The 23,508-nt window shown below is 42.9% G+C and overlaps 1 protein-coding gene across 2 annotated transcripts in view; it reads left to right on the forward strand.

Annotated features, from left to right (window-relative positions):
- The first annotated feature begins 646 nt into the window (after positions 1-646).
- The window catches only part of ZNF385D (zinc finger protein 385D), a 413,504-nt gene continuing 390,642 nt past the window's right edge, over positions 647-23,508 (forward strand). For both annotated transcript variants that reach the window (XM_066194563.1, XM_066194570.1), the window contains exon 1: positions 647-764. In XM_066194563.1, coding sequence (XP_066050660.1) covers positions 662-764 — 103 coding nt within the window. In that variant the 5' untranslated portion in view covers positions 647-661. The remainder of the gene's footprint in view (positions 765-23,508) is intronic.

The following is a 23,508-nucleotide window of genomic DNA, read 5'->3' on the forward strand; positions in this document are numbered from 1 at the left end:
ACAGAAATCTCGGCGGCCCCTCGCCAAAGCCAGGGGGGGAATTCGATGGCCGGAGGACTCCCCGGGACTCTAGCGAGGAAGAAGAGGATGCTCGGCAGAGGTGAGGGAGGGAGGGAGGCAGGCTGTTGTCTCACCACACATGGTCTTGTGGGAAGTGGGAATCTCAGGTTGAGTTACTCATCGGTATGGAGTCAGGAGTGTGCACAACCAATGATTTTGATGGCAGGAGGTAACGTACACATGTTTTTCAGGGAAGGTGCTGTAGGAGGACTTGCCGGCGGGCAGGAGGAGGTTTGTGCCGAGGGCTGTCATTTCCCAAGCGCGGAATTCTTCTGATCCCAGGAGCCCATCACCGCCGCCTCCGATGCTCTCCCTCCCTACGGTACGAGCAGGGGACCGGCGGCGCACGGACGGGGCCGGGCAGGGCGGGCGGTCGCCGTCCCCAGGGCTGCTCCGGGCGCCCCGGAGAGCGGGGCGGGGGGCGCGGGGCGGCGCTGCCCGGGCTGGGCGCTGCCCGCCCGCGCTGATTGACACCGGCCCGGGCGGAGGCGGGTCCGCGGGGACCGGGCTGCTCCCGCCCGCCGCCGCCGCCGGGCAGCGCATCCCGCGCTCCGCCGCCGCCCCCGCGCTCTCCCGCCGGGATCGCGGTGCCGCCCGCGGTATGGCCGGCGCGCTGGGCAGGGGGGCGGCGTGCTGGCGGATGCGGAGCGCGGCGGGCGGCAGGAAGGAGAAGGCGCCGGGCGCCAAGCCCCAGCCCCGGCACGGTAAGGGGGTGGCCGCGGCGGGGCTCGGCGGGGCGCCCGGCTCGGTGGGACGGGAGCCCCGAGGTCCGCGCGGGGCAGCCTCGAGGCCAACTTGCCCGTGACTTGTTTTACCCGCTCGACTCCTCTGGGGCGGGGGGATCCTCTTCTCCTTTCCCCTCCGGCGGGTGCGGAGGGAGAGGAGCTCCCTGCTCCCAGATTCCGCCGAGCTGCGCCTTATGTCTTTTATTTGCCGAGGCGAAAGGAGAGGAACAGTGTTCGCGCGCGTTTTGGCATCTTGCTTTGATAGCGGCTTCTTTGATTATTTTTGCAGAAAGCATTTGCAATCTGGCAAACGTCAGTGAACCTGAGAAGAGTCCCCGAAATCTCTTTTGGCTTTCACGATCTTAATGCCCGGAAAGCACTGTTGAAGATATTGCCCTGTGTGCTGTTGTCTCCTCCTCCCTTACTTGTTCGAGGAGACAGATGCTCTCTTTGAAAGCTAAACAGCATACAGACAGTTCTCCCAAAATCAGATCCTGACTCTGAAGACGTAGAACGGAGTGGTGTTCCACGAACTATTGAAAACAAATGTTGAGGTTCATGACCCTTGTGTGCTCAACACTGAATGCAGTTTACCCAGAGCTAAATCTGTCATCTACGGTTTTCTTTCTGTACTGCTTGGGTGTCACTGTTCTCTGCTTTGAGGAGCAAACCCAACTGTTTGTGGATCTGGTTGCAATCTGGAAATCTCACTAGAATTTGTCCTAGGTGTGTGTTCCCCCTTGGGTTTTAAATCTGCTGTTCGGGTAAGTGGGTTTGTAGAAGTCTCTGACCTGATCCTTCAAGGGTAAGGTAACAGCTTAAGTTGTGCTTGAGTTCTGCGTCAGTTTGCGTTTGTTTGTTGTTGTTAATGTTTTCCCCAAAGTAACTTCGTGTCTTCTCCTGAGAATCTAATTTGGCTGAAAGAGAAATTTGTACTCTTTACAAGTCCTGAGGTTGCTGTAGCTCATTCAGTAATCTTGATGACAAAGATGTTGGGATGACGGGGAGCCTGGCATCTCAGGTGCTGGCGTTTTGAAAAGATGCTTGCTAAGAAAGTAATGCACTCAAATGCACGTCTGAAATAAAAGCACACTCAGTGTTTCTTCCATTGACTGTCACCTGGATATTTCTGAGCTGGAGTGCTTTTGCAGCAACATATCCTTTTCCATTTTGCTTTTTTGTGTCCCTTTCACAAGAGGCAGCAGACTAAAAGTCGGAGCAAAGATTTTGTCAGTGGATGTCAAAAACTCTCTAAAATAAATTCGGTGGTGAGAAAAAAGTGTTATGCATTTAGAGAAGAAAAGTGGTTCTTTAAAAATAATTGTAAATATTTATCCTGTTATTCTCAGTGTAATGCTGGTAGTGGGGACTCACATGTTGATGTGATTCCTTTAAGTTGTATACCTGTTATATGTGGGTATTACACAGTAGCTAGGCACATAGACCAAAATTCTGGATGCAGCGAATTCAATGGGAATTTTGCCACTGACCTAAGAAGAGCCAGAATTGAATCCACAGACTCTGTGGTGTGAGGTGTCGGGCCAAACTGAAAACATTTGGCTGATTCAGCTGTGAAATTGTGGCAAAGTTTATAATCCTGCATACACTGCCATGATTAATATATTATCATAATGGCTCTGCCCTAAATTAGTAAAATTACGAAGTTATAAAATAACTTGGTTCTAATTTACCTTACCTTAAGAAAAAAGGTATGGTATGCTTTAGTCTATCAGGATTGCTTCTTATAAATGTTTTCTAAAGTATCATATGACACTGAGTTCACGTTTAAGTAATTGCTGCAACAACTCAGAACATGGAATTACACTGAAGCCCGTACACTTTTCATCCCAATTAGATTTCTACTGTAATTTAGAAATAAGCACTCTATTATATTGCCTTTGCAAAGTGAGCTAGACTTAGTTACCAGATCATTTACTAACATTTGACAGCTCCAAATATAAGGTAAAAATGAAATTAGAGTAATTTGCATGTCCCTAACACTGTGTGCTATAGGGAAATATTTGGAGTGAAAACCAAAGAGGTGATATTACTTTAGTACGCTTAAAAATTTTTCAAAGTTATAGAGACACTCTCTTTCCCAAGAATGGACTTTTAAGTAAATTTCAGCTTTTGTAAGCAGTATTGATCGATTAATCATGTGGGAACAGAGAATTTACTTAAAATGTTTAACCTAAAGCATTAGAGGGGTTATAAGTAAGATACACCTAAAAGTAAAATTATAGTATGTGAACTACCAACAATTTTTAACAAGCAAACAGACTGACAGGGGTGACTCATTTGTACCTGCATGCATTCAGTTATCAAAGTGAGGTGGGAACTGTTCACAAGAAACCTATATGGAATACTTTCAAATTTGGGAAGTAATATTTCTTCCTAACCTCTGTTTTTGCTACTAAACCATTTCAATGGACCACTGTCCTGCCTTGGTAAAAAGTGTCTTAGCTCTACAGATTTCCAACAGTACTGTTATGATTGACAAAACCTGAAGACCATGTACAATATTTCTGTGTATGTTTGGATTAAGATATGTTTATTTGGGCATCACTTGAGGGTCTAAATTGGCAGGGTGCATTTTGCGTTGCAGCTGAGCAAACCTGCCATTTAACTGAGTCAAGTTACAAATATTTTCCAGCTTTGACATTCTTCTCACCTTTTACATGAGGAATTATGGGGACTTTTTTTATACTTTTCTGATATTTAAAAATACAAATATGAAAATTTCTCTGTGATCTCATGTGTAAAAGTTCTTATTTTACAGGTTTTGTGGTTTCATACCATGTAAAGCAATATAAAGCAGAACTAGCATTTCCACTCATTGTGATCTATGCAGTAAATGAAGTCTTGTCAAGATTCCAGCAAAAAGTCTGAGATCCTTTTGAGATGATGAGTATTTACGGTCTTGTAAGAAGTCTGTTTTTAAATGATTTAATCTTGGGTTATCATTGGCAACTTACCTGTAAAATCTCCAAAGACCTTGAAAACTGACAGCTACAGCCAGAATTCTATTACAGGTTCTCTTTAGGCAGAAGATATTAATGAGTAACATAATGAAAAATATGTAAATAAAGTAATATTTTAGTGTACTAAACTTTGAAATATTTGTATGAGAAAACATCCACCCTTGAGAAGTAGACTGGATGGAAAGATTGTGACTAAAAGCTGTGAAACAAATAATTTTTAAATTACTTGGTACCATCAGAAATAACTTCTGGAGGGAAAGCAATGTTTCATATCCGTTTTAAAAAGCTATGTGAAAGTTAGTATAAAAACACTTACCAGGGAAAAACAGCCCAAGTAAATAGTGCTGGATGTATGTGTAGGGGGAGTGTGTGTGTCCACATAGGTGAAGTTTTAGACAGAAAATATTTTTTTTTTTTCTTAAGAGCTGACAAAATGTGCCATATTTAGACTGGCAAGTGCAAGTCCTCTGTGCTTCAGCCAACACAATGAAATCAGTTGGTTTTGTGCCAAAATGTTGAATTATACCCAGGTAAATTGGATAAATGGATATGAGCTCTAGCAACGCATACCTCTTTTTCACCTGGATCTGCTGATTAATTTTTGTCTTCACCTGTCTAGAGTTGTCACGGAATAAGACAAAAACTGTTGTTGCCATGTCTGTTTGGTGTACTGGAAAGGTTGTAGTGTGGGAAGGGTAGACGTCAACATATGATTGCTGCAGGGACATGATCTCTTCTAACTGTGTTGGACTGCTGGGAAATTGGAGAGAGAGGAAAAAAAGCCCTACAAACCTGTTCATTGTTCTGCTCTTGAATAAGCTTAGTTGTATGCACATGTGCAAACATCCAGGTTGGTCCTGGGCTGGACTAATTCCACAGTGAACAGTAAGGAAATTAAATTGTGCTTGAGCTTTCCACTTTCAGATGTTCTCATCTTTGTACATTTCTTCTTGAAGTATTCAAGGATGTGCTTCAGTGTTTTCTGTTGGCTTTTCCTTTTCTTCCTTCTCTGTCTCCTGGGAAATAATGTTGTTGGTTGTATTGAGGTAGTCATAACCAAATCTTCTGTTTTGCTTGAGGCATAGTTCTCTCACCTCAGTTTTTACGTGTGCCTTATTGTAGCATTTGTGAAAGTAAATGTCTGAAATTAATACAGGTGTTATATATATTTATGTATATGCTTAATATAAAGGAATAAAAATTTTCTTCTTGAAGCAAGTAAACATCTTTTCTGTGATCAGCTAGAATAATCTGCAGGTAGATTTTAAATATTGAAACATTTTCCTAGCCCATATGTTCACAGTGTGTGAACATTGATGTTATTTCTCTTTACATCTACTGACACTTAGATGCTTCAGCCACTTTTGGGGTCTCATTAGTAAGGCAGTGTGTTTACTGTGTAATGCAGACCTTGCTCTAAAGGCATGGCTTTCCTAACAAATGGATAGTTAAGAGTTTTGGCCTGGAGAACAAGAGGGGTTGGTTTGCCAAACATAATTTAACTTGATTGGCCTTCCCCTTTTTCCTTTGATATAAATGCTTGCTAGCTGTTACCTCTTTCTGTGGTTGTTTCTGTTTCTTTTTCTTTTTTAAATTTTTTTTGTTTGTTTCTTTTGTTTTGTTTTTCAAATTAATTCACTGTAAAAAAGGTAATACCCTAGTGGATGTCCAGTTCATAGAAAAGGATTTTTATGATACTGATAAAGCCTGGCATTATAACTTCCTAAATTAGAGATAAGTAATCAGAGCTAAAAATCCACAGATTATTCTAAATTTTAATTTATGATAGAATGAAAAACCCACCATCTAGATCTTAGAAGCAGACTCCAAATACAGTTTTATGATATTTATTTAAATCTAATTTTGGCACAGAAATGTAGTTAAGAAACCAAAGACTTCCCTTCCATTTCATAACCAGATAGATTTTTCTGACTTCTTTATTTTTTATGGACTATTTGGGTAGTTTTAGTCAGAGTCTCAGGTTACCTTGATGGGAAGTACAAGGTGTGACCTGAAAGGAAAAAAAGAATCACTTTCCTGATAATTTGGCTTTTGCTGTTGAAAATTCTGAAGCTAGGTGAAATGATTACTCTGACAGAACTGTAGAAACTATCTCATTTCAGTGCATTCTAAAATATTTTATATTTTGAGTAACCCTGGCTCCAGGGCATTTTATTCTTGCTTCTGGAAGTTTCCAGTCCTAGTATTCAGTTTAACATCTCTGCCTTTGTCTTTCCATTTAGCCTTGCCATGTTAAAACAATGAATCATCTTGTCCATTAACTACAGTTGGAATGTCTGTTTACGCACTGAATTTGTTTTGTCATGTTGCCTTAATAATTGATTGGAACTGTGGCAACTCCTGACTGCTTTCCCATATGAATGTGGGCTATTCCCATTGCTGTTCTGAGCAGTGGAAGCATAAGCCGTCCCCAGACCTGGAATGTCTTTACCCTCTAAGGATTTAACTTGTCTTTCTCATGAAACTGTAAGGCAGCATTTTCATTTTCTGTCTTCATGCATATGACATTGTGTAGAGGATGTAATATTTCCAGTAACCGTTGAACAAGGAATATTGTTATTGTAGGTTCACTTCAATATGTTCTGTTTTGTTGATGGATTTTAAAATGGTGCTGATTAAAATATTAAACCATTACATAGCAAGTGAAACAAAACTATAATGGCATTCTTTGAATAATTTAGAGAAGTGACATGGTGCAAAAGAAGGGGCTACAGGGCAGGGAGGCTGTGCCAACAAATGCAAATTTATACTTCTTGTCTTGTGAGTGGGCTTGAAGATAGCACTCTGGTTGCTATTTAGGCAGCGTTTTGAAAATAAATGCCCTTTTATTAAAAAGGCATTACACTGGCAGATCCTTGACTCATTAAATAGCATTTGCCTTAACTATGTAGTAGTATTGTTGAGATTATTTTCTTTATATCCATGAAAAAAAATCTTCCTTGCATTTGGAAGGTAAATACTGAGGGATCTACTGAAGCATAAGCCCAAAATACTGTGTAAAATGTGTTCTTTTTAAGATGGCTTTGTGGTCTTGTCTTGTGCACTGTGATATCTAAGAATATTTTTTGAGTGCTCTGTATGGCCAATTTCATTGAGTTGTTGATGCCACATTACTGTGGAATGCATCAAAAAGTAGAAACAAGGAGTAAGAATCGGTGGGTAGAACCTTCTCCTGAGGGCAGATTAAAGTAGAACTGTTAGTTTGTGATAATGAACCCAAGAGCCTGTGGAAAAAAGCAAGAAAAAAGAGTTGTTATTGTCAACGACTGCATTGCGCTTTGCTGTACAAACCATTCCAGTATTTTGTTCAATACTTACTGCTCTGAAGCTCTGAAACTACAGAGCTGTCTAAACTGCTGGCATTTGTAGTGAGGGGGAGGAATGGGAGGTTGAGAAGAGATACTCCTTCTCCAGAAGTTGGATTGAGTAAATTCATGTAGTGTAACCAGATGTCCTCATCAGTTTCATCTCTTTGGCTGATAGTCACTGTGGTTTCATGTGGGAGGTCATGGTTGCTGCTAGACAAGAAGTGGGTGTGAGTAAAATTTTTTAGGAGGTAAGTGAGAGGAGGTTCTGTAATGAGAAGCTGTACACAAGAGAGATCAAGGGACCCCTGCATTGCATTCATATCAGCAGGACTGCAAAACAGATGAGATGCTGCATTCTGGGACGGTCAGAAGGTTTCAAGACTTCTGCATCATTTTAAAATATAAGACATCTTCTTAATCAAGTCCTGACATCAGTAACATGTTCCCTACAATGTTCAAACCTGAATTAGAGGGAATAGGAAAACAATATTCAATTTTTATTTAACTTCGAGGTATGAATTTCTTGCTTTCTAGCTACTTGGAATTCCAAGATATATTCAAGCCTGTAAATCCATTTAAAAAATGGAAGAAAGTGGGCTTTTTTTAGATCACAGTATATGTTTTAGGGAAACACGGTCTTTTCCAGTCCTGATGACGTTGGACTTGTGTATATTCTCTATGGCAGGACTGCTCCCAGTCCAGGTATTGATTTCAGTTAACACTGAAGTTGCCTGAGGGATGGTCAGTTGTTTGTGTTAATGGTACCGCTGGGTGCAGCCTAAATTGCTTTGAGTGTTTGGCCTACAAAGGCAAGTTCTAATGAAGCAAAAAGGAATTTACCACTGTTTTTATTCATTGTGCAGCTGTGGAGGATTTCTTGTTATTTTTCACTGAGAAGTGGTAGCAATCTGGTTAGAGCAGAAGTATGTATTGCTGGGGTTTTTGTTTTCGTGTGTAGTCTTTGTTTTCTTAATATCCAGGCTGAAAAGCTAGTCCCAGTTCAGTTACTTTAATTTTTGGGAGAGGACTATGTTGCAAGTGTAAAGGTGGGAAAAGGATTACCTTACAGAAACTGCAGCGACTGGAGTGAGATTCTGATCTTCGAAGGGTTTGATTTTGTGGGCTGTAGCTGCTTGCTGTATGCACCAGATCAGGGAGCTGATTTTTCAGGGTTTTTGAATTCTTCTGTTTTGGCACTGGTTCCAGGGAGTGAGCACACAAATGATCTCACAGAAGAGATGATTAAGTGACACCTGAGAGTTTTTCTGAGTTCTTAGCAGCATTGAGCAGTTGTTCCATTGCAGGGAGGGTTAAGCTAAAGCTGCATCCTTGACTAGCTTATTTTCCTTCTTATTCCTGCACCGACATGATGCCAGTTCGATGGCAGATGGACATTTTTAGCCCAAGGCTTTTATATTCTGCAAACTCAAACTCTGTTTTATGGTTTTCTTAGCATAAAAAGAGGAAAGTGGCAAAATTATTTATTGATGTATTTTGGTAATTGTACATGACTCTTTGGTGGTGGTGGGGGTTTGTTTGTTTGTTTGTTTGTGGCTTTTGTTTAGATCTAGTCAAAATATTTAGATCCAATAATTTCTGAATGTATTCAGCATAGCTAGTGGAAATCTAAGGAATACATAGAATGATTCAGGTTGGAAGGATCCTAAGGAACATCTCTAGTCCAATTTCCTCTTCTGTGTCAGGTGTGAGATCAGATCAGGTTGCTCAGGGCTTTCTTCAATCCAATCTTGAAAACATCCAAGGAAGGAGTGCACAGAGTCTGCCAAATGGTTACTTTTTCACATCAAAAAGCCAAAGAGGGCCTGATAATTTTGGAAAAATGGGAGTTCTAGATAATGGGCATCTTTCTAGAAATAAGTCCAGGAGTAAGTGGTGCTAAAGTGATTCCACTGATGATCTGAAGTACCACTTGTGAAACATAATGAAAGCTGGCTTATTTTAGGATGTTCCAGAAAAGATACCATGGAAAGCTAATCATGTGCTAAATCCATAGTGTTCTGAATAAAAAGAATTCTAACTATTCCTAGGCTTGCAACCCCTTATCTGAGTTCACCTAGAAACTTAGTTAACTTTTTGAGAAATACAGAGGAGTACGCCAGCTGTCTGGCCCTTCAATATGTCCATAAATCAGAAGTGCAGGTAAGAATTTGTGACTAGAAGGGTCTTGGCAACCTGAGTAACTGAATGATCCAATGTCATAGCACAGAAGTCTCTGGTCATTAAGGAAAATGTCTGAAAGACAATGCTTTACTGTTTATGTTTTTGGGTTTTTTTGGGGGGGAGGGAAGAGAGGTTGTGTGGGGTGTGTGTGGTTTTTTGTTTCGTTCTGCTTGTGTTTGTTTGTTTTGATTAGGGTTTTTTTTGATCCCCCACAAGTTCCCAACTTGGGACAGTGATGAGACTGCTTGTTCTGATGTTCCACTTGACACCCTCTTCACAGGGTGGGTGGGTTTCTCTGGATGTCCCCTGTGTCTGGCTTAAGAAATTTGACAAAGAACCAGCAGCTCCACTGCATCTTTATGTCCTGGTATCTTCTTGTGTGGAAGCCTACAAGTAAATTTCACGATTTTCTATCAATATTCCTATGTAAGTAAATCTCCATGCAACATAGCCTGCATGCAGTAGTACAACCTTGTTGGTAGTATGTTTTCTTGATATAAAAGAGTTCTGTTTTTCTTTACAAAGCCCATTGTAACTTTTGTTATTAACTGCCATTGTCTCATGTATCCTAATTAATTCAGCTATTTGGTATAATTAATTTGTTAATGCTTCTGCAGTCATGTAATAAGATACATTGGTCCACCAGCAGTCTCAAGGCACTCATGTTAAAAGATTGTTTAGAGACTCACTTTCTTTGCTTAATAATATTTTAATAAGACCTTTCATCGAGCTCTGTAGCCATTAAAGTCTTATTTTTGAATTTTTTCTTTTCCTTGTCTTGTCCTCAAGTGTTTGTTTTTTGTTTTGTTTTCTTCAAATCTGGCATCTGATTTTATCTTTCTTCCACTGCTCTTTGCAGGTTTTGTTTTTAACAAGTAGATGGGTCAGAACTTCTGTTAGTACAAATATGATTCAGAAATCTTTGATCAATGGTTTTCCTTGAAGCCTACATTCCTGGTAATACTTCAGGTGTCAAAGCTAGGGGCAAAAGATGATTGAGAAACTTGTTTGGTAAATAGAAGTAATTTATGATTTTCCTAATGTAGGGAAAAATTAAGAACTCTATCTGCTACCAAAGCTGTGAAAATTTGGCAGTGGCTGACTTTGTGATGCAAATCCCAAGATGTATTTCTCCCATTTCTAGTATTTTCCATGTTTCTTGAGAATTAGCATTTGTGCTTCAAGAGTTGACTTTTAAAATGTGTCTATGTTTGAGCAAGGGTGTGTGAAGCCAATCCATACAGTAGAAGGAATTGCAATGAACTAATAGCTTTTTCAGGAATGTGTATTCTCTGGTCGTAACTTAGGGAACCTTGAGTCTGGCACAGGGAGACAGAGTGAAGGGAACTATGGAGAGCTCTCATTGTCAGCAGCACTGCACAGTGCCTGTCTGTGTTTACCACACTTTGTGGTTTTTATGTTTTTTTGCTGCAGAAGACGACAGCAATCACAGCAGGCACTGCTGAGCAGCATGGCTGGGAACTCTGCTGCCATCTGTGTTAGCAATGCCTGTTCCTGTTGTGTGCTTGCATCCATATGTAGAGTTTAGCACTTAGTCTCTACTGCCATTGGAGTAATATATCCAAATACAGTTGTGGTAATTAAAGTTGATGGCAAACAGTCATTTAAGAAGTTAATTAATTTGTTTTCCAGTGTATGTTCTCTGTTTTTATTATTTTATTTCTTTAGTATCTCCAGCTTCTTCAGACACATTTCATGAGATACTACTGCTCAGTCCAAACTTGAACTCATCACTTTTGGCTTTGTACATCGTAATAGCCTCCACAGCAACCACTGTGATGCCATAAACAGAGGGTTTGACTACAGGTGAAAAATGTAGGCAGTAAAAGCAGAATAACCCATAAAGAAAAATGTGGGAGGATGGGGAGGACAGGGAAAGTGATTATTTTGGCTTTCTGTGTAGCGATACACCACCCACCCCCGGAACTTTTTTTTTTTTGGTAAATCTTTACTGATAACTGAAAGAAAATAAATTCTTTTAAGATGTCAGAGTAGAACTTCCATTTTAGACAGTATAATTGAAAATATATACAAGTAATGGAGTTTTATTCTTCATGAGGTTTCTTTTTCTCTCTTTCCATTCATTTTTAAAAAATCACTTTACTAAATCCACCGTGGGAGGATAGTTTTGCTGCTGTACTTTTCCCAGGATGCGGCAAAAGAAATTGCATTTGCAGTTCACAGAGAATGAAATTAGACTTGCTCTGTCCTGATGATCCACTACTCCTACACCCAGCACATTTCTGGGAGAGACTCTTGCTTGCTATAAGAGACAGTGCCCTGACTGTACTTGCACCTGCTCTTGTGCATGAAGGAACAGGCACGGATTTGGGCCCACGTAGCCCCCAAATTAGAATTAGGCACTGTATGGAGTGCCTCTGTGTGGGTCTGCCTCCTCTCTGAGACATTGTTCGTGGAAGGGGAGAGTTCAAACCTACCACTTTTTTTGCTTATAGGGGTTGAGACAACTTTCTGTTCTGTAATAGTTTTATACCTGCTCAGAAATACCAGTGTCTCAGAGAGCATCAGGGAGTTGAAGGATGTCCATTTTCATCTTGCATCATCTCATGTTCACAACATAGTTGGGTGCTGAACTGTGAAATCAGTAGAAAGTAATTGGGAAATGCAAATCTCATTGTGGCATCTGGAAGAGTGGACTGCAATTTTTTTTTTTTTTTTAGTTGGATGGTATTGAGGACCACATGCACTCCTTTTCCTTGCTGAGTAATAAAATCTTGCTCTTCAACCCTTCAGCCATCAATCCATTAGATATTATGTACATAAACCTTTATTTCTTGTCTTTTGTATCGGGCCAGTTCTTTCTTTTGGGCTGTGGCTTCTCAAAAGCAGCTTCAGTTTTACAAACACTCAGATCACCTTAGTGCTCATGTAGCAACTTAAGTACCTGTGTGCCAGACCGCACAGCAATAAGTAGTTCCTTTTCTTACAGAACAGAAATTGAATGCATATAGTGCCTATGGAGAAAAAAAAAAATCTCCTATAAGATCAGAGAAAGCCCAGGGATCAGCAGGGATCTCCATTTATTATAATGTTGATCCTGTGCTCCACAATGCTGGTTAAGGTGAGGAGACTTACCCTAGATCGACTGATCAATCAATCAGTCAATCAGTTTATGTCTATATTTGTCCAGCAATTCCAGCAGTTTTCATTTACATTTCAAAAAGGTAGAGAGAGACTGAGAGTTCTCATATCTGTAATTCAAATATTGGGATAGTCCCTCCATCTGGATGGTTGTTCCTGTGAAACTGACACAATCTGGACAGTTTTCATCAATTTCATTTCTTCCATCTTCTCAGATGAGCCTTTAATCTCCTGCTTGCTGATCCCTGGTTTATAATCAGATTTGACAGCAATAGGATGGCAGTAAATATCTTGATATAAAAGTCTAAAACAAAGTAGAACTGTTGTTTCTCTCCTTACTCCTTGGTGACGTAACATTTTATTTGTGAAGTGTGAATAACTTTGAAGCATGAAGCTGCCTAGTTTCAGGCCGTTTTCAGGTGGATCTGTTAACAAGTGAGATGTTTATTTTTTTTTTTCCCTCTCAAAAAGACAAAGAAAAGGCTTATTTGTGACCTGCTTAATACTTTTGGAAATTAATTTGATGTCAGCTTGACTAACTATTCTGTTTCCCCAGAGGCTGATAAGATACTTCTCCAAATAAGATTTAAAATAATAGTTATTTGACATGTGGGTAATAATTCTCATTCCTAAATAAAGCCATTCTGAAATATTTTTTAATGCTGTCAATAAAAACCTTATAGTTAAGTGAATGGAAATATGTTTAATAGTTGCATTTAGCAAAAGCCTGCTCATGGTTTGGTTTTTTTTTTTTTTCATTATTTTGTATACATGTGTTAGCTGCATAATTTCTGGATCTATTTTGCTTCCCATCAAAGTGGAAAAATCCTTTTTCTTTGCTTTTTAAGGCATCCTCTGCACAATTTTACAGGTCAAATTAATGGTAAAAAATATTCAAAGTAGAAGGTTAGAGATATACACAAAATGATGACCATACCCAGCTTAAGTGCAGGCTGTGCTTATGGAGTCAAGCAATTTTGTTCCAACTATAAGCTGTAATCAGTCATGTTTCCTTTTAATAAACTTTTTATTTTTCTCGAATAATTTTTCCTGGTTGTGTCTCTCTTTTACTTTTTATATTCTTATGTATAATTTTGGCATTATCCCATTGTAACCCTTCTGCCTCTACCTAATCTTGGGAGGAAAAAGACTGTAAATACATTGCCATATTTTATTTCTTTCTCTTCCCCTTCCATTCATTATACACTAATTTCCATGTCTTTACTGTTCCAAAAATTCTTCCCCTTTATTCAGTTCCCATAACCTCAGTTAAATCTGAGCTTCACTGTCAGAGACAAGAATTTAAATGTGTTTTTTTTCCCCCTCCTGCTTAAGCCCTTGCCTTTTTTTTTTTAGGATTAGGTGTTCCTGCCACCTGTGTATTCAAATGTCCATCTGGCACACGATAGAGTTTTCTAATTCTTTATGTGTGTATATATATGTATGTGTGTGTGTGTGTGTCTATGGCTAAGATACAGATGTTAATTTTCTTTCCTTAAAGAAGTTTGTGGTGGTTTTCATGTATGTGAAATTATTCTGTTTTTTTCTTCACAATTGTAATGAGAGTCCAAAGTGTCAGCCCAATGAGCTCCAAATTCCACAGTTGCTTATATAATAGCACTGTAATTTTCATTTATGCTTTCTCTGCTTTCTCTTGGTTTTATGCCAGTGACTTCGGGAAGATCAAACATTGTAAACTTACTGGGTATAACTTTAGAGATAGAACAGAAGATTCTGAGGAAACCAAACTCCTAACTATATGGTTCAAACCAATCTCCGATCACCTTATGTGCAGAGATGTGCTGCTGATGATTGTCCTCTTTGGAAGCTGCTGTTTTCCTTGATGTTGCTGTAGGAAGAGACCTTTGTTGTTTTGGGTATATATGAGTTAGAGAACTCTGCAAATTGCTGACAGAAAGGGAGAGTCTGATTTAGGACATTCCCATAGATTTTGTGGGGGTAGGGAAGGACTGTGTTAGCGTTCACCACTGGCAAGTGGTAAGAACCTTTTTTACTGGGTCAGTGTTTCTAATAGCTTCATCCAGCTGCCTTTTCAGTTCTCTCTGGACATGCTGTTACAGAGCTTTGACAAACAGATTGAAAAGTTGCATGCAGTAAATGAGCAGTACAAGTTCCTTTTTAATTCTACTTTTCCCTTTGGCAAGCTTTTCAGCTTCAGAGAGTATATTTCTTCCCCTGCACTTAGAATTAATTTTGTATGCCTTGACAGCCAAATTATTTAATGTAGGGGTAAAACACCACACCTGTCCCTCACTGAAGCTGAACACTTTGACTGAGCTGGTCCTACCAGCGTACAATATCATCAAATGGTCCTCGGGCCAGAAGAAAATTTGGTAATAGGGAATTACAATTTGTATGGGCAAATACAAAGCTGAGATGGAGTTCAACAAATGCAGACAGGTCGCAAATAATTCAACATTCAGTTGAAAGTGATAACCATCATGGTTCATGCCAGCATGTGGCTGACTTTTAATTACCTTGGGCTTATGCTTTGCTGGTTTAGGTGAAAGATGGTAAAGATTTTATCAGCTGAAAATAAATTGTTTGACTTTTTTGCAGAGATTTTTACTGAAACCAACACAATTCCTACAAAAAACCTTGAATTCTATACATTTTATATATGTTATATCCATATATAAATTCAATATTTATGTATAAGAATAGAGTGCCTGTTGTGGAAAAGAATGTGCACAACTCCGTATCAGAGGGGATGCAGCATTGCCTGACTCAACCAGTTATAAAGCGGTTTTCTGGCAGTGAGTGAAGAGCTGAATTTAATGATTTAAACATACAGGGACCCATAGGCAATGCCTGCACAGTGGTTATTTGCATTTGAGAAATGGGAACAGGTATCCAAGGAATTTACTGAGGTAAGTTAATAGGTTTTTGAGTGTGCAGAAAGATATATGTGCTCTGGGGAAGGTAACATGTGACCAAGTCTGAATGCACAGGGCTTGAATGTTGCTGGTACTTTGCAAAATTGCTCATCAATAGCTTATTGAGTAAACAATTTACTTCAGGAAGTATGGAATATTGTTAAGTGATGAAATAAATGTGATAGTGATAAGGAGGGCGATAGCAAAGACTGTGATTAACAAAACAGTAGAATTAGGACAGCAAAACCTCACACACAAGGTTTTATTTCCAGATAAAGAACATTCTATAACTGAGCCTGCACAAGGTGAGGGCAGTATGTTTAAAAATGAGAAGTGGAAAAGAAGAAATATTTAACTGGACCAAAAAAGCCAAGAGCAGTATAATGTACAGTGGTCAGCAATAATGACGATTCCAGTTCATCAGTGGAAAAAACTATTTGATAAATGTCCTAATCACAGAATAAAAGAGCAGAGAGACTATTTTAGTCTTCCCTTAATCAAAACCAGGAAGCAAATGAGAATCCTGAGCTAAAAGTCTTTGGGTATCTCTGGTCTTCTTGCGGAAACTGACAGGTCTCCAAGTAGGAATATGATGATTTGTGAAAAACATAATTCATACAGTGAAACTGTTGCATATTTGTATATTTATCAGATTTGTAAAACGTGGAGGAAAACAGTGAGGGCAGCTTTCTCACATAAAGCTGAAATCATTAGATTAGCTATTAGGATAACTAAATGAGCACCTTGTTTTAGCAGTATCTATAAGAGGACAGAAAACCATAGAAGACCTGCATCTTTCAATAGACCACTTAACACAGAGCAAGTAGTGAACAAAGAGTGACTACCAGTACTCATAAAAGATACATCTACTGAGTAATCCAGGCTAAAACGGAGATGTATTGGAGAGGTTTTTTCTTTCTCTTGTAAGTCCAGAAATACGATTCTTGCACGGAAATAGTTGGGCTGCACCTAGAATTTTTTTTGTATCTGTCAGAAGATATCACTAAGAAAGAATGCCTTTGGAATTATCCTGGCATTTGAGATGTTTTAGAGGAAATTGAACCAGGCACTAGGAGAGCTCTTAGGTGTTGATATTGTTGCTGGTAATGTTCTTGTTGCAAGGAAAGGAAAAGTCTGGGAGGAGGGAGTAGAATGCAGTGATGTGGGATTGTAGCAGCTCTTTGGGGTGTGCCAGGCTGTGCTTGTGTCTAAATCAAAGGATGAAGGGGAAGGGTAGCACTTGTGAGAGACCAGAGGAAGATCAGAGTAAATCCTAAGGGTGTCAGTGGTTCCAAAACTTGGTGGAAACAGCAATGTTGGCTACACTGTGATACTTCTGGAAATTCCCCAAAACAAGCACTGGTGTAAAGACTGTACGTGGTGGCGTCTGCTAGCAGAGTCTTTAGAGACACAGGCAGCTACAGCAGAGTAAAATTGGTAACAGACCGTAAAAGACCAGTGGTCAAGGTTAAAATGGCTGATCCCTGGCTAACAGTGTTGTCTTGGTTTGGGAAGACAGGTATCTGCCAGGTAAAATTACAATCAGAGACTCTTTGGCAAAGATTTGGGAAATAGGAATAGCAGTTCTTTACTAGTATGTAATACAAAGCAAACAAACACAAAAAAACCCAAAACTCCCCCCCCCCCCCCCCCCCCACCAAACAACTGCAGCATTAATGACAAACGACAACAGTACCAAGAACCTTGAGGGCTTTGTTTCACAAAACCCAGGGCAGTTTGGTTTCGGTGTCCCTGCAGGATCCTCAGAGCACCAAGCTGAAACAGTGGAAAAGTCCCGGGCTGGTAGCTGGGATGGCAGGGTGTCCCGGCAGGCAGGGGCAGGGTGTCCCGGCAGCGCAGGGGGTGCAGGGTCATGCTGTAGCAAGAGGAGCAGCGCCGAAGAAAACTGAAGGAGAGGCAGGGCCTGGACCAGCTCCCCGCGGGTGGCCGGGAAAACTCCGGATTCAGGCCGAACCGGTGATAGTAGATTTCCCAGGACTGGATCCCTTTGGCCACAGTGAAACTCTTCCGGCCAGCAACAGCCGTTCTCTGCTCAGCGTGCTTTGTGGCGGCTGAGATCCTCGAGGAGCGGCAGACACGCGTCTCCCTGAACGCCGGAAAAAAAAAGCCCGCAGCTGCCTCAAGCTTTGTCTTTTACCTGCGTTACCTCCCCCTTCCACCTTTGTCCACCTCTTTGTTTCGGTTAAGTACTCTCAAGTATCCAACACTTGGTCTCCTTGGTAACTTGTGGGGAAAAAATTCTTTAGAGAAAGAAGGAACAAACCTAACCCCCAACATTATCCACCCTGAATTTTTTTCCCATACCAACATATTACATTGAGTTTTAACTGTTAAAAATACATATATATATGCAAATATGGATACAGCCACATTGTCATGGGTAGTTCACCCCAAAACAAGGTCCCCTTGAGGTATGCATCGGGTCTCTCCATCCTTTTGCATCGCCCACCAGGTGCAACCTGGTCCCTGAGCGAAGACAACCCCACGGACGGGATTGTCTTTGCTGGAGGCAGGATTAATCCAAACAGTTTTTCCCAGCATACCTCTCATGTGTACCACTGGAACCTTATCTCCGTCTGTCTTTTGCAAGGGCTCAGATTGGGCAGGACCTGCTTGGTTGGTGGAGCCTCTAGTGTTCACCAACTGGGTGGCCTTTGCTAAATTAATATCCCAATTCTTGAAGGTTCCCCCACCCTATGCCTTCAAGGTAGTTTTAAGCAGGCCATTGCACCGTTCAACTTTCCCGGCCGCTGGTGCATGATAAGGAATACGGTACACCCACTCAATGCCATGTTCTCTAGCCCAGGTGCTTATAAGACTATTCTTGAAATGAGTCCCATTGTCCGACTCGATTCTCTCAGGGGTGCCATGTCTCCACAGGACTTGTTTTTCCAGGCCCAGGATGGTGTTCCGGGCAGTAGCATGAGGCACAGGGTAGGTCTCCAACCATCCAGTGGTGGCTTCCACTATGGTTAGCACATAGCGCTTGCCCTGGCGGGTTTGGGGAAGGGTGATGTAGTCAATCTGCCAGGCTTCCCCATATTTATATTTGGACCACCGCCCACCATACCATAAGGGCTTCACCCGCTTGGCTTGCTTGATTGCAGCACATGTCTCACAGTCATGGATAACCTGAGAAATACTGTCCATGGTTAAATCCACCCCTCGGTCTCGGGCCCACTTATAGGTGGCATTTCTGCCCTGATGACCCGAGGCATCATGGGCCCATCGGGCTAGAAACAACTCTCCCTTGTGTTGCCAATCTAAATCTATCTTTGACACTTCTATCTTGGCAGCCTGATCTACCTGCTTGTTGTTTTGGTGTTCCTCATTAGCCCGACTCTTGGGAACATGGGCATCTACATGGCGGACTTTCACAGGCAGCTTCTCTACACGAGTGGCAACGTCCTTCCATTCATCAGCAGCCCAGATTGGTTTTCCTCTACGCTGCCAGTTGGCCTTTTTCCACCTTTCCAGCCAGCCCCACAGAGCATTGGCTACCATCTACGAATCAGTGTAGAGGTAGAGCTTTGGCCACTTCTCTCTTTCAGCAATGTCAAGGGCTAATTGAACAGCTTTGAGTACAGCAAACTGACTTGATCCCCCTTCTCCTTCAGTGGCTTCTGCAACCTGTCGTGTGGGGCTCCATACGGCTGCTTTCCACTTACGGTTCATTCCCACGATGCGACAGGAACCGTCAGTGAAAAGAGCGTAGTGTGTTTCTTCTGCTGGCAGTTGGTTGTACGGAGGAGCTTCTTCAGCCCGTGTCACTTGTTCCTGCTCCTCTTCGTCCGTGAGACCGAAGTTTTCTCCTTCCGGCCAGTTTGTAATTATCTCCAAAATCCCAGGGCGATTTGGGTTTCCAATACGGGCACGCTGTGTGATGAGGGCAGTCCATTTGCTCCATGTGGCATCAGTGGCATGGTGCGTGGAGGGAGCCTTTCCTTTAAACATCCACCCCAGCACTGGTAGTCGGGGTGCCAAGAGGAGTTGTGCTTCTGTGCCAATCACTTCTGAGGCGGCTTGAACTCCTTCATAGGCAGCCAAGATCTCCTTCTCTGTGGGAGTGTAGTTGGCTTCAGATCCTCTGTAACTTTGACTCCAGAATCCCAGTGGTCGGCCTCAGGTCTCCCCTGGCACCTTCTGCCAAAGGCTCCAGGACAAACCGTTGTTCCCGGCTGCAGAATAAAGCACATTCTTCACATCTGGTCCCGTCCTGACTGGGCCAAGGGCTACTGCATGAGCAATCTCCTGCTTGATCTGGGCAAAGGCTTGTTGCTGTTCAGGGCCCCAGTGGAAATTGTTCTTCTTGCGGGCAACCAGGTAGAGAGGGCTCACGATCTGACTGTACTCAGGAATGTGCATCCTCCAGAAACCTATGGCTCCTAGGAAAGCTTGTGTTTCCTTTTTGCTGGTCGGTGGAGACATTGCTGTGATCTTATCAATGACCTCAGTGGGGAACTGCCGCCGTCCATCTTGCCACTTTACTCCCAGGAACTGGATCTCTCTGGCAGGTCCCTTGACTTTGCTCTTCTTGATGGCAAACCCGGCTTTCAGCAAAATCTGGATGATCCTCTCTCCTTTCTCGAACACTTCAGCTGCAGTCTTTCCCCACACAATGATGTCATCGATGTACTGTAGGTGTTCTGGAGCCTCACCCTTCTCCAGTGCAGCCTGGATCAGCCCATGGCAGATGGTGGGGCTGTGTTTCCACCCCTGGGGCAGCCGGTTTCAGGTGTACTGCATGCCCCTCCAGGTGAAAGCAAACTGAGGCCTGCATTCTGCTGCCAGAGGAATGGAGAAAAATGCATTGGCAATGTCAATAGTGGCATACCACCTCGCTGCCTTGGACTCCAGCTCGTACTGAAGTTCCAGCATGTCCGGCACAGCAGCGCTCAGCGGTGGAGTCACTTCATTCAATGCACGATAGTCCACAGTCAGTCTCCATTCTCCATCAGACTTGCGCACAGGCCAGATGGGGCTGTTGAAGGGTGAGTGGGTTTTGCTGACCACCCCTTGGCTCTCCAGCTCACGGATCATCTTGTGGATGGGGATCACGGCGTCCCGATTTGTCCGATACTGCCGACGGTGCACTGTCGAGGTGGCAACAGGTACTTGTTGTTCTTCTACCTTCAGGAGTCCCACTGCAGATGGGTTCTCTGATAGTCCCAGCAAGATGTTCAACTGCTTAATGTTCTCTGTCTCCACAGCAGCTATTCCAAAAGCCCATCTGAGTCCTTTAGGGTCTTTATAATATCCATTCCTGAGGAAGTCTATGCCCAGAATACATGGAGCCTCTGGGCCGGTCACAATCGGAAGTTTCTGCCACTCTTTCTTGGTCAGGCTCACCTCGGCTTCAACCAGAGTCAATTCCTATGATCCCCCCATCACCCCGGCAATGGAAATCGGTTCTGCCCCCACATGTCCCGATGGCATTAGAGTACACTGCGACCCAGTATCTACCAAAGCTTCATATTTTTGTGGCTCTGATGTGCCAGGCCATTGAATCCACACAGTCCAAAAAACCCGATTTTCCCGTGCCTCTTCCTGGCTAGAGGCAGGGCCCCTCTAGCACTGGTTATTATTCCCTTCTTGGACATACATGGTAGAGGTTCCTTCGAGGGAATCTGACACAGCATTCCCACCTCCGTAATACCTGGCAGCTTGCTCATGGGAGGCTGAGGCTACCTTCATTCTAGTGGAACTCCCTCTGTTAGTGTTTCTCTCCTTGAGCTCACGTACCCGTGCTGCCAGGACAGAAGTAGGTTTCCCATGCCACGCTCCCATGTCCTCCCCATGGTCCCGCAGATAAAACCACAGGTCAGCTCGAGGGGTGTACCCTCTCTCTCTCGCTGGGGAATGTTGGGCTCTGATTCTGGGGCCTGTGACTCGCACCGGTGCTACATGGGAACTGTTCCTTCTCATCTCCTCTCTCATTTCCCTCATCTCCTCTTTGAGTTCCTTCACCACCGCAGAGACATGAGCCTGCATTGGGCCACTGATCATACTTTCATAATTTCTGAGCTCGTTGGCAACAGAACTCGCTGTCTCTCGGTTATCCTCGGCATTAATTGTTGCGATGAATGTGGCGCATTGAGATGGTCCATGCGTTGCCAGATTCCACAACATGTGCCCTGTGCATTTAACCTTGTTGGGGTCATTATCATGCTGCCCGGTCCTCCCAAAAAGTACTTCCAATACTGCCACTTCTCTCAACTGTTGGATTCCTTCCTCAAGGGTCTTCCATCGCATTCTATTGTTGTGCTCTTGCATTCTGTCTCTGTGGACAAATCTCTCTCTCACACTCATTAGAAGTCGTTCCCAAAGGGGAAGGGGCCTTTGCTCTCTTACAAATACCTGATTTATACCTGAGTCCTGGGTCAAGGGTCCCAAATTCTTTGTTTCAGCACTATCCAGTTGCACACCTGTACCCATAAGGTCCCAGACTCGAAGTAGCCAGGCTGTATAAGCCTCACGTCCTCGTCGTGCAATATCTTTTTGCAGATTACATAGACTTTCATACGTCAGGGACTCAGTGATGATCTCAACCTGTGGCTCTTCTGTGGACTGTGAGGACCCTCCTTTTTTATCCTTAATACCAGGATCTGACGATTTCACTTTACACTTCCTTGTTTCCACAGGGGCGACTGCTGCTGGCTGTGGCTGCCCTTGTGGTTCAGCTGGAACCTGGACAGTTGTAATGTCTGTGAGTTCCACTGCTGCACCATCAGTCTCTGCCTTCTCGAGCGAGGGGGAGGGTTTTTCATGAGCTGGGGAAATGTACTCCCTCAGCATCTGGCCCATCTCATGCATCTTTTTTACTAGAACCTCAACCCAGTCCGGGTGGGTCTTTTCTGAGGCAGGCTGTGGGGCAGAGTCAGGCTCTGGGGTATCATCCCTATTCTGTGGGGTAGGTATCAGGGTGGTTATCCAGGTCAATCTTCCCTTATCTCTGAATGCTAAACAGAATACGCATATTAGCAGCACTAGCCATTGTATGATATCATTAGCATTCAGAGAGGATTTAAACCCTTCAAAAACTGGTGGGGCAGACCCAAAGAGATGGGTAAAGGGTTGGGAAAAAAACTCCCCCGGTGTCATTTCCTCACAGTAGGTACCATTGTTAAAGTAACTCCAAAAACACACAGTTAGTGTACGATAGCCCTGAATCCATGTGCCTGCCTTCCAGAGGAAATTAAAAATCCATGAGTTCTTCACCTTATTAAGCCATAAAATAAACTGGATGACAGTCACAGTAGCCTTAGTTATAGGGCCCATGTTTAGATAAGGGCCTGCAAATGGAAGGAATACAGCCACAACCACATGCCACCCAAACCAGGCTAAGTTAGACCACATGATGCAGCCTAATGAGGTTTTTATATCCAACGCACACAAAAGAAAGTACTAGGTTAGTTAAGAACTGCTATTTCTCTTCCCTTTTCTTTTCTCAGTGCCCTCAAGCCCCACACTTGGGCACCAAAATCTGTCTTGGTTTGGGAAGACAGGTATCTGCCAGGTAAAATTACAATCAGAGGCTCTTTGGCAAAGATTTGGGAAATAGGAATAACAGTTCTTTACTAGTATGTAATACAAAGCAAACAAACACAAAAAAACCCAAAACTCCCCCCCCCACCAAACAACTACAGCATTAATGACAAACGACAACAGTACCAAGAACCTTGAGGGCTTTGTTTCACAAAACCCAGGGCAGTTTGGTTTCGGTGTCCCTGCAGGATCCTCAGAGCACCAAGCTGAAACAGTGGAAAAGTCCCGGGCTGGTAGCTGGGATGGCAGGGTGTCCCGGCAGGCAGGGGCAGGGTGTCCCGGCAGCGCAGGGGGTGCAGGGTCATGCTGCAGCAAGAGGAGCAGCGCCGAAGAAAACCGAAGGAGAGGCAGGGCCTGGACCAGCTCCCTGCGGGTGGCCGGGAAAACTCCGGATTCAGGCCGAACCGGTGATAGTAGATTTCCCAGGACTGGATCCCTTTGGCCCCAGTGAAATTCTTCCAGCCAGCAACAGCCGTTCTCTGCTCGGCGTGCTTTGCGGCGGCTGAGCTCCTCGAGGAGCGGCAGACCCGCGTCTCCCCGAACGCCGGAAAAAAAAAAGCACGCAGCTGCCTCAAGCTTTGTCTTTTACTTGCGTTATCTCCCCCTTCCACCTTTGTCCACCTCTTTGTTTCGGTTAAGTACTCTC

The sequence above is a fragment of the Chamaea fasciata genome, unplaced genomic scaffold (assembly GCF_029207755.1).
Source record: "Chamaea fasciata isolate MVZ Bird 193981 ecotype frontalis unplaced genomic scaffold, bChaFas1.0.hap1 SCAF_1, whole genome shotgun sequence".
Lineage (NCBI taxonomy): Eukaryota > Metazoa > Chordata > Aves > Passeriformes > Sylviidae > Chamaea > Chamaea fasciata.